The sequence below is a fragment of the Phodopus roborovskii genome, unplaced genomic scaffold (genome assembly GCF_943737965.1).
Source record: "Phodopus roborovskii unplaced genomic scaffold, PHOROB, whole genome shotgun sequence".
NCBI classification, from domain to species: Eukaryota; Metazoa; Chordata; class Mammalia; order Rodentia; family Cricetidae; genus Phodopus; species Phodopus roborovskii.
In genome coordinates, this window is record NW_026126470.1 from 7290123 (window position 1) to 7303301 (window position 13179).

At 41.2% G+C, this 13179-nt stretch overlaps 2 protein-coding genes across 2 annotated transcripts in view; one reads left to right on the forward strand and one right to left on the reverse strand.

Annotated features, from left to right (window-relative positions):
- Znf654 (zinc finger protein 654) overlaps window positions 1-4483 on the reverse strand; it is a 57944-nt gene extending 53461 nt beyond the window's left edge. The window contains exon 1 of the mRNA XM_051191730.1: window positions 3903-4483. Coding sequence (XP_051047687.1) covers window positions 3903-4088 — 186 coding nt within the window. The 5' untranslated portion in view covers window positions 4089-4483. The remainder of the gene's footprint in view (window positions 1-3902) is intronic.
- A 340-nt stretch (window positions 4484-4823) lies between these two features.
- Cggbp1 (CGG triplet repeat binding protein 1) lies at window positions 4824-8186 on the forward strand. Its single transcript, XM_051191731.1, is given in 4 exon segments — window positions 4824-5089; window positions 5223-5452; window positions 7600-8063; window positions 8065-8186. Coding segments are annotated over 2 exon segments (552 nt in total). The 5' UTR covers window positions 4824-5089; window positions 5223-5452; window positions 7600-7619; the 3' UTR covers window positions 8173-8186.
- Window positions 8187-13179: the final 4993 nt, after the last annotated feature.

The following is a 13179-nucleotide window of genomic DNA, read 5'->3' on the forward strand; positions in this document are numbered from 1 at the left end:
AGTTGCTTTGCAAATTGCTGTGCTTTATTTATTCATCAGGAGTATCTAGCTATGACAATATTTACAAACAGACTAAAGTTTAAAGATGGTAACGTTTGAAAATATTCCCTGAAGTTCATTATGAGATGCAAGTTATCAACTCCAAAGGTAGGATTATGGCTAATGCCCCTCTTAACCCTGCAGAGGATTTTGCATCACAGAAATATTAATAGCTTCTGTCTGTTTACTCCTCCCTATGACTAGGTAGGAACATGAGGGCTTTATGCTCATTATGTCCACTCTCTCATTTTATACATTTGTCATCTTCCTGAGGTGCCTGTCAAACCCACTGAAGTACAAAATAATTTTACTGTCTACTTTAACCTATCAGAGGCCCAGATATGTATCTCATGATGATCATTCTGGTACTAAAACTAAGAAGGAAGTATTTATTTAAATATATTTAACATATATTTACAATATATGACAAAAGTCAAATTATTATGGGTTTTAAGAACTGAGGGAATGTTACCTACACCTAACAAGTTAAGGGAGACAACAATGATCTTTCTCGAAATAAATTTTACTATTATGGCATAATAAAGCATCCTTTTTACATTTTTTTTTTTTTTTAGGTGGTTTTTATTTTGGTTTTGGTTTGGTTAGGTTTTTTGAAACAGAGTATCCCTACATAGCCCTGGGGTCCTCGAACTCACCATGTAGACCAGGATGTCCTCTAACTCACAGATGTATCTGCCTCTGCAAGAATTAAAAGCACGGGCTACCACACCACACCTGGCTCTTTTTTAAAACTTTGTAACTGTGATTCCTTGAGTACTTTCAGGGTTTTTGCCCACTGCCTGTTACTAACTTTCCACCCCTCTATGCCACCCACACCACACAATTCAAAGTATGTGTTTGATTGTTTACCTTTCAGTAGATATTGAAGTCTGAATTCAAATCCCAGCTTGTCCTCCCTTTGGAATTGAAGAAAAGTTAACTTGTTTAAGCTTCAAATTCTACTATGCAACTCCATTATCTGAAGGTTAAGAGTTAATAAGATCTAGTAAAAGCTGCCCTTCCCCTCTCTTTCATATCAAAGTAAATTAAGTATTGGTTAAGTACCCATTCTACTGAAGCATTTCTTATGCAGATAACATAGGCCAAGGAAGGAGGCGATTAGAGGCCAATAGTTCAGGGACTCTTCTGTTTACTTTTCCTTAAAAGAACTGTTCCATTCCTTTCTCCCATTACCCTAGCAGCTGCTGCTGAGAAATTGTGATTCATATTTCCCTCCAAAAAGGAGGGAGATAAATTGTGGGTTTCCTCCTATCACTAAGCTGCATACATAATTCATAGATTTAGCTTACTGTCAGACAGTGCATAAGAGTAAATTATCTATTTTAAGAATTACTCATGATTGGTAATTTGATAGTAAATCAAAGTTATTTAATGTCACTTAGTAAATAATAGACTCTTAGTTGTTAAAAGAATCAACCTTTGGGAATGCAGTTATATAAGCCACTGTTTTCCTTACTGGAAAATCAATTAATATATTATTTTTATTAAGTAGTAGGGGAAATGTAATTAACTAAATGTGATTCTTTCATTCCATCTAAAATATGTAAAAACTAATATATATAAATATAAAGCTCACTTGCAAAATAAAATCAGAACAGGAACTCAGGAAGAAATCTATTGGTGGTCTCTAAGATGCGTAACACATTTTTCAGGAGAAACTTGGTAATCTGAAAATATGTTGATATGACACTCATATTTTCACTATATAAAAGTGCACTGCATTTTTTTCTGTTCAGTTTCAGTCTTGATTATTCGTAAGTTAGAATTTTAAAACATAGTTTACTTCCTATGTTCTTAAGATATTTTAAAGGCAATTATCAGAATCTGATTTTATATTGTGTATTGATGCATGGTTTCACAGGTAGCCCAGGCAAGCCTTGAACTTGTGCTCCCAGGTGCAGTCAGTTTTTCATAAGCTAAATTTGCACATTTGTTCTTTTAAAAATTAACTTCAAGAAGAAACTTAAAGATAGGTAAAAGTTCTCCAAAAATGCTGATACTCAAAATTTCCAGCAAGGAGAAGCTAAATGAGCAAGTAAAATAACATCACCAAACCGCAAGTACCAGTTGGGAGATGTAGCCTTGGTTTCAATGCCCAGTGTACACAGACACACACAAGGCGGGGGTCAGGGGGATGCAGAAACAGAGAAAAAAGTTTTTCTTTTAAAAAGTAAAAGAAATGAAAAACTATTTATTTTAGAATATTTTTAAAATATCAAATGTATACTATATGTGCCTAAGTTTGAAGTTCCCAGGTACATAGTCTAAAAATGATAAACATTAAGCATGCAGTTAGAAGACAAATGCTCTGAAAATCAAGACATTGAACTTGAGTGAACATCAACTGTCAAGATGAAAACATGTTTTCAAGAAAGTTGCTAAATAGAGGAAAAAAAGTAAAAAAAAAAAAAAATGTACACTGTCCATACCCAGACTGTTTTGACCTTCAAACCAATTTATCCATGACATTGGCAAAAATTTGCCAAAATAAAATTCAAATTCAATCATTAGTAACATCCAAAAATATCAACCTTATCCATTTTCCGCCTTACATGTTTGGCAGTACATAAAATGAATGTCAATTTAATGCCCTTTCATTGTCCACTTCACACCTGTGACCTGAGTGAAATTAACGGCCAACCGATGCAAATCATTCATGTATTTACCCAGCTAGTAACTATCACAATAAAAAAAAAAAAAAAAAAAAAAAAAAAAAAAAGGAACCTGAGGCACAGAGGTTGAGTAATTTGTACAGGTAACTTGTACAGCTGAGAAATGGTAGAGCCAAGACTTGAACCCCATGTGCACAATAAGAATCACGTTTTTAAGGTAAGTACCTTTTTGTAAGAAGCAAGTGTTGCAAATGAAAAAAAAACAGTATTACAAATGTATGCGGATGAGAATACAAATTAGACAAACTTCATTCCTGAACACGTAGATTATTTCTATATTTGCTTACGATTAAATACAAAACTACATTCAATCCTAAAAGCAGTCAGCAGAGTAAAGGAAATAATTCCCTGTCATTTTTCTGATCCTGCATTTATCAGACTAGCCAAAAAAAAAAAAAAAAAAAAAAAAACGTGTAACTTAAAGGATGGGGGAGGGGTGATGTAACCAGGGCAATAGTTTCAGGAAAACGACTTTCTCTGTGTGCAGTTAATTAGGAAACAGTGTGTTTGCTAGAGAAGGGGGTCAAAAGAAGGGAATGATGACAATCACTCCATCAACGTCCAACACTCAAAACACCCCCCACGGGGGGGGGGGTAGCTAACGGTGGGTCAGCGCCAAAGCCAACTGAAGAACTGGTCCAGAGGGACCCCGTGAAGGAATGACAGGAGACCCTAGCCGAGGGGGAGGGGTGGCGATGACAGGAGGGCAGGCGGTGGGATGATAGCAAGCCTGGCGTCTCCAAAAAAGCGAGAATGCCGGGGACGCGGGTCTCAGAGAAAGGCAGGGCGGCTCGGCAGAAGTGAGAGGGACCGGGCAGGGAACGTGGGAAAGGCGGGACCCTCGGGCAGCAGGGGGGTCTGCGGGAGGCACCGACAGGGCAGGACGCGGTTCCTCCCAGCTGATCGCCCTGCTCCCGGCCCCTCCGCCACCACAAACTCACTTTCCCCGCACCCCCGAAGTCCGCAAGTCACCCCCGACCCGCTCCCCCGTCCCCCTCGCCAAGCCGGAGAGCTTCAGAGAGGGCGCCGGGGCTTCCCGGACTCCGTCCCCCGGCGGCCGGAGGGTCAGAGCGGGACACAGCCCAGGCAGGTGGGCCGGGAGGCCGGGAGCCACGCAGAGGCCCAGGAGCCGGGTGACAGACAAGTCGGAGCGGCCGCCGGGCGCCTCACCTGACAGAAGCGTCTGCAGTAATCCCGGCTGCTGATCCCGACGCCGCCGCCACAGCCGCTGCCGCCGGCTCCCCCTCTGCCGTCGCCCGCAGCTCTGAGCCCCACAGGGCCCGGGGGGGACTCCACAATGGCCACGAGCTCTTCTCCGAGGCGTTCGGCCTCTTGATCGCTCTCTTCCTCCGCCATGAGGCTCTCGCCGCCCAGCGCGTACCCAGCCCCTGCGCCGCCGCCGCCGCCGCCGCTGCCTTGGTTAACCTCCTCCTCCTCCAGATCCCTCCTCCTTTCCCTCCGCCCCAGCCGGACAGGGGCCACTCGGCCGGGCTCTACTTCCGGCTCCGCCCACCCACGCCCCCAGCTTTCACTGGAGGAAGGGAACCGCCAATCATAGCCATGCCCGCCCTACACTCCTATTGGTTAAGCTGTCCGTCTGTCTGGCAGCCCCGCCGTCTGTTGGTCGCCGCAGCTCGGCGGTTGCTGGGGCCCGCCTACGAGCTCTGCCATAGGGCGCGCCCGAGGACGGGGCGCGGCGGGGGACACGGCGGCCGCGGCGGGGTTCGCTCGGGCGGCGGCGGCGGCGGCGGAGGAGGAGGAGAAGGCGGAGGCGACGGCGGAGGCGGAGGCAGCAACAACGGCGGCGGCCGGCTGCAACGGGACCTCCTTCATCCCGTTGCGCTCGCTGCCTTTCCTTCCTCCTCTTTTCGTTCCCGCCGAGGGCTCGTGCACTTCCCCTAACGGCGGCCCGATCCTACGGTCCCGAAGAGCTGGGAAGACGGAAGGTGGGCTCGGCCGTTGGTGCGGGCGGAGGCGGCGGGCCAGGGGTGGTGGGGGGGGCTCGGGCCCGTGAGAGGGGGCGGGGGCGGGGCCGGAGGAGGAGGGGACGGGCAACCTGACAGCGACGGCCTCGCCCGCCGCCCGCCGCCCCCTCCCCGGGGACTGCCACCGCGTCGGCTGCCGGCCCCTCGGGTCCTCGGAGGGCAGCTGGGACTCGGCCCCGGGCTGCAGGCGGGGTCGCGCGGCGCTGGGGGCGCCACCTCGGCCGGCGCGGCGGGAGGAGGCTGTCTAGACGTCGGGCGGCCCGCGCCCGCCTTCCCCGCCCCCACCGGAGCCTCGGGCCTGTGGAGCGCGCGGCGGGCGGAGAGGGGCACCCGCCCGGGGCGTGCGGACGGGGACCGAGCCGGGTGGACGAGGTCTGTGCTCACCGATCGTGCACCGAGGGCTGCGACGCCGGGGTAGTGCGTGCCCCAGACGCTCCGCCGCGGGCCTGCCGTCTGCCTTTCCCGCCCCTCCACCATCTTCCCTCTCTGTTTTTGTGTTTTACAGTAAAGGCATGACTTCCCGGCGCCGCAGGGAAAATAGGGTGCAAGCCCAGAAACTCTTTCCCCACCACCACCTGTTGAAAAACTGATTTCGTTCGTCGAAGGCGTCTCCGGATCCGAAGGAACGGAAAGTTGCTAGGATTGGATGCATCTCTAGTGTTGCACCGGAAAACCGTCGCTAGTTAATATCAAGGAGAGAGAGAGAGAGAGAGAAAAGAACTGGAAATTAAGCCGGTAAACATTTCGACTTGAAAACTTCTGAGTTTTGTTTTGCCTTAGTAAATTGCTGCTTCGTTTTTGTTAGTTCTTGAGCCTGACCTCTCAACTTCCTCATTTGATTATAATATTTCTGACTTCGGAAAATTCTCTTACTGAGATCACCTCTCAACGAGGTGGTTATTTACATCGGCAATATCGTGAGCAAACTTCAAGTTGAAAGGTCACAGAAGTTCAGGCCTCACATTAGTACAAGAATTACAGATTCATTATTTCTAAGTTTGCAGTTCACGTACTTAAATACAGTTCCACGGAGGAAAAAATATATATATATATAAACCATACGCCAGAAAAGGATACGCCATTAATTGTTACTGGGACAGGTTGGCTTCAAAGATACAGTGTACATGTAGAAATTGCAAATATTTGCACTGATAATTTCCTGACTATTAAGCAGGATTCATTGACAACTATCCTAACACAGAATCTGACAAGACCTGTGTCAGAGATATAATGGGATGGAAATCCACAAAAATTAAGCATAGTGAATTCTAGACTTTATGTACCTTACAGAATTTTTATGAATTGCTAAGTCTTCCTCTACTTTGCTTGGGCCTGTAGATGTTTGTTAACATACTGACAAAAATTGAAAAAATTTTGATGTTGCCCAGCAAGTAGACTAGTCCATGGTTTGTTAATATACTTATAAAAACTTAATTCTAAAGAACATACTTGGAAATATTTTTCTAAACGTTTGTAACAGGAAATTATTCCATTTGAATTTTACCATTTTAGTAGGTTTAAATTTTGATTATTATAAGAAGTTAGGTCACTGAGGAAATAAAAGTGCTTGCTGCCAAGCCTGACAACCAAGAGTTCTGTCACTGGAAATACACTTGGTTGAAAGGGAGATCCAACTTCCTCTAGTTGTCCTCTGAACTCCACACATGTGGCTGTCCCACACATTCATACATATATATACGAAAATGTAAGAAGTAAAAAGCAGCCAGGTATGGTGACACAAATCTGTAATCCCATCTACTAAGGACACTGAGGCAGGAGAATTTCACATTGAAAGCCAACCTGGACAACAGGTTCTTTGGGATTGTTTTTGGATTTTTTAAAGTTTGTTATTAGGCTAAAGTGAGTTATTAAGCTGCTTCAAAGCTATATATTTGGAGCTGGGCATTTGTGGTACTCACCTTTTATCCCATCATTCAGGAGGCAGAGGCAGGCAGATCTCTGTAAATTCAAGGCCAGCCTGGTCTCCAGGGCAAGTTCCAGGACAGGCTTCAAAGTTACACAGAGAAACCTTGTCTTGAAAAACCAACCAAACAAAAAAATTATATATTTGTATAAATGGTTACTAGGAGGTTTTTGTTTGTGTTTCATTTTTTGTTGTATTTTGGTTTTGGTTTTTTTAGCATTGCTAGGGTCAAACCCAGGACTCAACTCATTCTAGGCAATTGCGCTGCCACTGAATTATATAACCAGCCATCCATTTACTCTATGTATTAACAATAACTTATTTTACCAGGCATGGTGTCATACACTTATAATCTCAAGCACTCAGGAGGAGACAAGGATGGTCAATCTACAAAGTGAGACCCAGCCTGGGTGTTTTTTTGGGTTTTTTTTGTTTGTTTGTTTGTTTTTTTGTTTTGTTTTTGTTTTTTTTTTTGTTTGTTTGTTTTGTTTTTTTTCCTCTCTTTTCCTTGAAACAGGGTTTCTCTTTGCAGCCCTGGCTCTCTTGGAACTCTGTAGATGAGGCTGGCCTCAAGCTGGTCCCAGCAGTATGTGTGTGTAATCCCAGTTTTGGGTACAGTTAGAGAAGCTATTCAAAAAAATAAGATGTGCCCATAGGCATATAGCACATACACACAAATGTGAAGGAATTGACCTAGCTGTTTGCTGCTAATTTGGTTTAGTTTTGTCTTCCTTGAATATTTCAGATAAAGATTTAAAAGACTTACATCCTACTGCATTGAATTAAAAGACTCTTGGGGAATGCTAAGGATCATTGAGTTAAGTTTGGGGTTGGAGGAATTGGTTGACTTCAAATCTTTACTCTTAAAAAAAAAAGCACTTTTAACCCTACCTTTTATTGTTAATCACTTCTAGAATGAGGTAATGTCATAACACGATACATCTTTCTCTTGTCTTAGAAGAACCTTACTCAGTCAAAATGGAACGTTTTGTAGTAACAGCACCCCCTGCTCGGAATCGTTCTAAGACTGCTCTGTATGTGACCCCTCTGGATCGAGTCACCGAGTTTGGAGGTGAACTTCATGAAGACGGAGGGAAACTCTTCTGCACTTCTTGCAATGTGGTTTTGAATCATGTTCGCAAGTCTGCCATCAGTGACCACCTCAAGTCAAAGACTCACACCAAGAGGAAGGCAGAATTTGAAGAGCAGAATGTGAGGAAGAAGCAGAGGCCGCTGACTGCATCTCTCCAGTGCAACAGTACTGCGCAAACAGAGAAAGTCAGTGTTATCCAGGACTTTGTGAAAATGTGCCTGGAAGCCAACATCCCCCTGGAGAAGGCCGATCACCCAGCAGTCCGAGCATTCCTGTCTCGACATGTGAAGAACGGAGGATCCATACCTAAGTCAGACCAGCTGAGGAGAGCCTATCTGCCTGATGGATATGAGAATGAAAATCAGCTCCTCAACTCACAAGATTGTTGACAAGGCAGTTATGACCATTGTGATCAAGATAAATAATGTGGAGTATTAAAGTTAATGTGTTGATTGTGTGGTTCATTTTTATATTTATTTCATTTAAAATCATGTGATACAGAATAGTTTTTGCAATGTGTATATAGTTGCAGGCAAAAGAGAAAAAAAAAAAACCTCACTGCAAAACTTACTGCTAATTTTAGTCACCGATGGTAAAAGCAAAACTTAGCTGTAGAGTGTATTAGGATATCTGAATCCTGGTGGTTATCTTTCAAACTGATGGGTTTTCTCCTGAAATGTTTGTGCATGGAAGAACTACCCTGCGTTGTAGCCCTGTTGCCATGTATGATTATTTCTTATGAGGTTACTTAATTGTTTGAGTTGAGAACTAGCCTATAAAATTGAAGCTGCTGTCAGGCTATACCCATCACAGGAACTTAAAGAAGTTTCAGTTCTCTTCAAAATATGGAAGGCGGGAAATGTTAGAGCTGGTGATCTCTTAAGAGAAAAAAACTGTTGAAACTACATTTTATTTGTGTGTGAAATAATTGCCTAACCTTCACTTCCTCACCATCTTCACCTTTTTAAAGACTTGTACTTAGTAGCAGCTTCAACGACCAAAAGACTAAAGGCTGTCTTAATGTCTTTGCCAAAAGCCATGGGGATTTTGCAGTGATAAGATTTTGGTCTCGAACTATGAACACAAATTTTGAACCATAGTTTTCATGTTAAATACCATCTTGGATTTGCAAACTTTTTATGTCTTAGTATTAAAAGACTACAGGACTGATTTTTTTTTTTTTTTTTTTTTTTTTTTTTTTTCATTTAAATTCACTGTGGTTCAGTTTCCTATTTTCCGGGGAATTAGTAGTTACTTTCTGGCTGGCAACAAATAAAATTGCTTTCTATACATTAATTTTTCCATAAGATTTTATAAGAGTTTATTTAGGTGAATAGACTAGAAATGAGTTTTAGTTTGACTTTTATTGCTTTGCCTCTGCAGGTTTTAAGACTTGGATGCTAAACAGTTGTCTTGAAAACGGGGCAAGACTTTTATAGTAGATATAAGCAGGGTGCTGCTTAGTTGTTTGAGTCAGAAAATAATCAGTTCTGTTAAAGGTCAACCATGTTTAGGTTCTCTGAACTTTACTGTTCTGTAAGCTTATTAGAAGTAATTTAGCTCAGATAAGTCCTCTTCACCAGATCCAAATTCTATTTTTTAAAAGTTTAGTAACTGAAACTTAGTTAGAGCTTTAATATAAAAATAAATCAAATAGTTGAAAACATTGAAGTTATATTTCTATTGTAAATCAGTGGCAAGATGCCCTGTGTGACTTGGAGTTATCTTTCAGGTCATTATGCCGCAAATTTCCATTAAACAAAAAGCCAAAGTTAGTAAAAAAAAAAAAAATAATAATAATAATATAATTTGTGGGGTTAGTTTTTGGGTTTTTTGTTTTGCTTTTGTTTAGTTTTTGAGACAGGGTCTTTCTACCTAGACCTATCTGTCCTGGAACTCAATATGTGCAGACCAGGCTAACATTGAACTCACAGAGATCCATCTGCCTCTTTCCCTCTGGGATTCAAGGCGTGCATCACCACGCCCAGCAATAACTTGTGTTGTGAAGAACAGCTTGTGTTAAGGGTCTTTTGTATATTTAACATCCCAAATTTAGCTTGTGAAAGTGATCACTTGCTTCTTTCTACTTTAAAAGCCTGCTCTGGAAGGAAAAAAAAAAAATCAGTTCTCAAAATTTATAGTTTCCATTTTCTAATATTTGGTTAGACTCACATAGCACATAAATGTCTAGACATTTGGTAAAGCGCACAGATCAGCAGAGTTAAAGAATTTGCAGGCAACCATGTTTAAATTGTCTAAGATGATAGGAAATCTAAGCAACTAAAGAAATAATTGAGTTTTGTACCCCTATTTTCAAAATAAAACCAATCATTCTAATTTTTAGGATTCCATGTGATGTGGACTATTCCCTATTGTCTGGGACTATGCACTATCAGTAAACATGGCAGAACAGCTTCTAGTAATCTAGTAACATGCTTGATTTTGCACTAGAAAACAATTCACCTTTGCCTTTCTTGCAGTTATTACTGACTTCACAGTCACTTAGTTCCTCTAGAACTACTTTTCCAAGCTTGCAACTGTTCTTCCATTTTTTTGCATCTCTAGGGGCATAGTTCATTCTGTTAGGGTTGTATCATGTCCTTAGAATGAGTTTTCCATTCTCTTGGGGGAAAGTTTCTTCACTGATTATGAAAGTTTGTTTCTTGGAACTGGTTAAATTTGTCTCATAAATAATAAAAGTGGTTATAGTAGCCTGCTGAAACTAGTAAAGATTTCCAAAACTATGATTGGCATGTTAGGTAACAAATGAGACTGTCTAAGGCATGTGCTACTTGGGAGGCAAAATGAACGTGTGTACAGAAGCTTTCAATCTTAGTTATATAGTAGTAGTATTGATGCTATACTATTGGACCATTAGCAGCTCTTTTTTATAAGTTGAATGCATTATTACAAGCTTTGTAATGTTTCATTTATATACTGCCTTCAACACATGCTTACCTGTTAATATTTTCTCAGAGTATTGTAGTATGTCTTCCAGAACCTCACTATATCCTGACAGTAAATAGTTCTAGCTTGTTGAATTTTCTGTTGGTTTCTTTTTCATTATCTCTGGCATATAGCAAGCCTGAAAAATATTGTAATCATTCTTTTTACAGAGTGCGAAATTAGATTGTGTATGAGAGCCTATATAGTTATTTTATCCATTATCTTTGATTAAGGCTTTCAAATATTATTTAGTAAATGCTACTTCCAGTTAATTGCCTGTGGCCCTACTGAATTTTAAGGGACCAGAAAATTTAACAAGTTTTACATCTTACTGTTTAAGTACTTGGAAATGTTCTCAAGTTGTATACAGTTGGCAAGGTTTCCAAGCTAAAACTTTGGCCTGAAAGAATTTGTACATGAATGGTAGCAAATACATAAAAGCAAATTCAATTTAAGGTGACCTAAAACAAAGACTACAAACAAGTTTTCATTTGGTTCTTAGTCTTTGTAAGGGCTTTCTGTGTTTGACTTACCTCAACTGCCATTAAATGAGGACAGATCACCTTAAAATAATTGACTTACATGGAAGGTTAGTCGTATAGTTTCCAAATAGATTGCTTTGGCTTTTGGTCAGCACGAATGAAAATGTGAAGTGACTATCCTAAACCTTGGATGATCTCAGCCCATACCCAGATCATTGAGGTAACTACGGTCCTTACCTAGTGCTGTTCTACTTGTATCCAGAATACTGTATTAAAATTTTACTATGTTAATTTTCGTCTTCCTGTGCTTATTTTTTACTTTTGCTCATGCACGTATTTTAGTATAAATATGTTGCTTTTTAAAAGTTTGTGACATTTAGAAATAAATTTCAAAATTTCTAAAGGTGTTGAAAGCATATTTTGTTTTGTGGGTCAATGACAAACATTTCATAATTTCAAGGTTTTGCCTTCTTCATTTTGATTTTCTACCAGTCTTTTCTCCTGTTTGTAGTGTTAGCCTTTTTGCCCTATGTGAAAACATGTTGTTAGGCCAAAATGACATCATAGCTTCAAATTGCCCTGTTCTCCCAAAATACTATAGGCAATGTATAAGTTCAGTCAGCATCGTAATGGGAGCATTTTACTTTACTTTTACAGTATTTTGAAGGGCCTGGGTTTTGAAGTGCTCAATAGTTAAGACAATTTGCTGCTCGTGGACAGGGTTCCCAACACCCACACTAATTGGCTTGCAATAGTCTCACTCCAGCTCCAGGGGATCGGACACCCTCTTCTGGCTTTTTCAGGCACCTGTATGCAAGTACATATAAACTCACACAGGCACACAAACATAAATCTTCAGAAATGCGATCATCAGTTAATCAGAGACAGGATTGGTCATTTTAAAAATACATGGAAAGAGCCTTGTTTTCATCTTCTGTATGTTTTTGAAACTCAAGACTGTCAAAACAATTTTACCTGGTTTGCCAGAGCTGTCCCTGCTTCCACTCATATTTGTGACAACAATGAACTAGTTACAGTGGGTTGTTTTTTGTTTGTTTGTTTTTTGTTTTTTTTTTTCCTGAAGTCAAAATGGTAGAAAAGATCTTTAGAAATCTGCCCATTCTATTCAGTTTTATGTTCTCAAACTGTCTTCAGGTTTTCTAAAGAAGCTCAGTTTACTAAGGGTAAATCAACTTGTTTGCAATGAGCCTCTAGAATGTTCCCTGTACATATATGGTTACATCGAAGAAGTATGTGCCCTCAGGGCTCAAGGGCAGTGGCTTGCTGCAAAAGGGGCATGCCTTTGTTTCTAGGCAGCTATAAACATTTATGAGTCTTGCTACCAGCCACCTTTTTGTCTGGGATCTTCAAAGACTTGTATTTTTTAAAAGCCACAAAAATTGAACATCTGCACACATGTTTTAGGAATCCGGTCTTCCGCTAGGTGGTAGTGATCAACCCATTTATAAGAGCATGGTAACATGTATAAAATATGCAGTAACTTATTAAAACCAGTTTACATGACAGTCGTATCTAACTGAAGATTAACAAGTTGAATAATTCATTGTAGCGCCCGCACTACAATCTGTTCCATGAATTGGGTGAAGGCCTAGAGATTGAAATAAAGAGATAAGACAGTGGGTCATTCGTTCAAAGGCAATGTTGGAATGCCGAATACTGTTTATTAAGGGGATGGAACCTGCTTAAATACTGACTTACAGCACAGTGGAAAATAACAGAATGTTTAGTCTTAGCTCCTCCCCACGAGGCATATGTTATCACGAGGTGTGTGTTATCAAAATGGGAAGAGTAGGAATAACAGCTTTGGGGCAAGGAGTTTTGGCCAACAGCTTCCAGCTTACTCAAGGTGCCTCTGGGTCCATGCAGGGCCCTACAATTCATCCTCCTTATTATGGAAATATTAAACACTGTAAGTATTTAACTCTTTAACTTCCATTTCAGTATGTTAATTGATAAAAATATAAAACTACAAAATTTAATCACACATTTGTAAAGT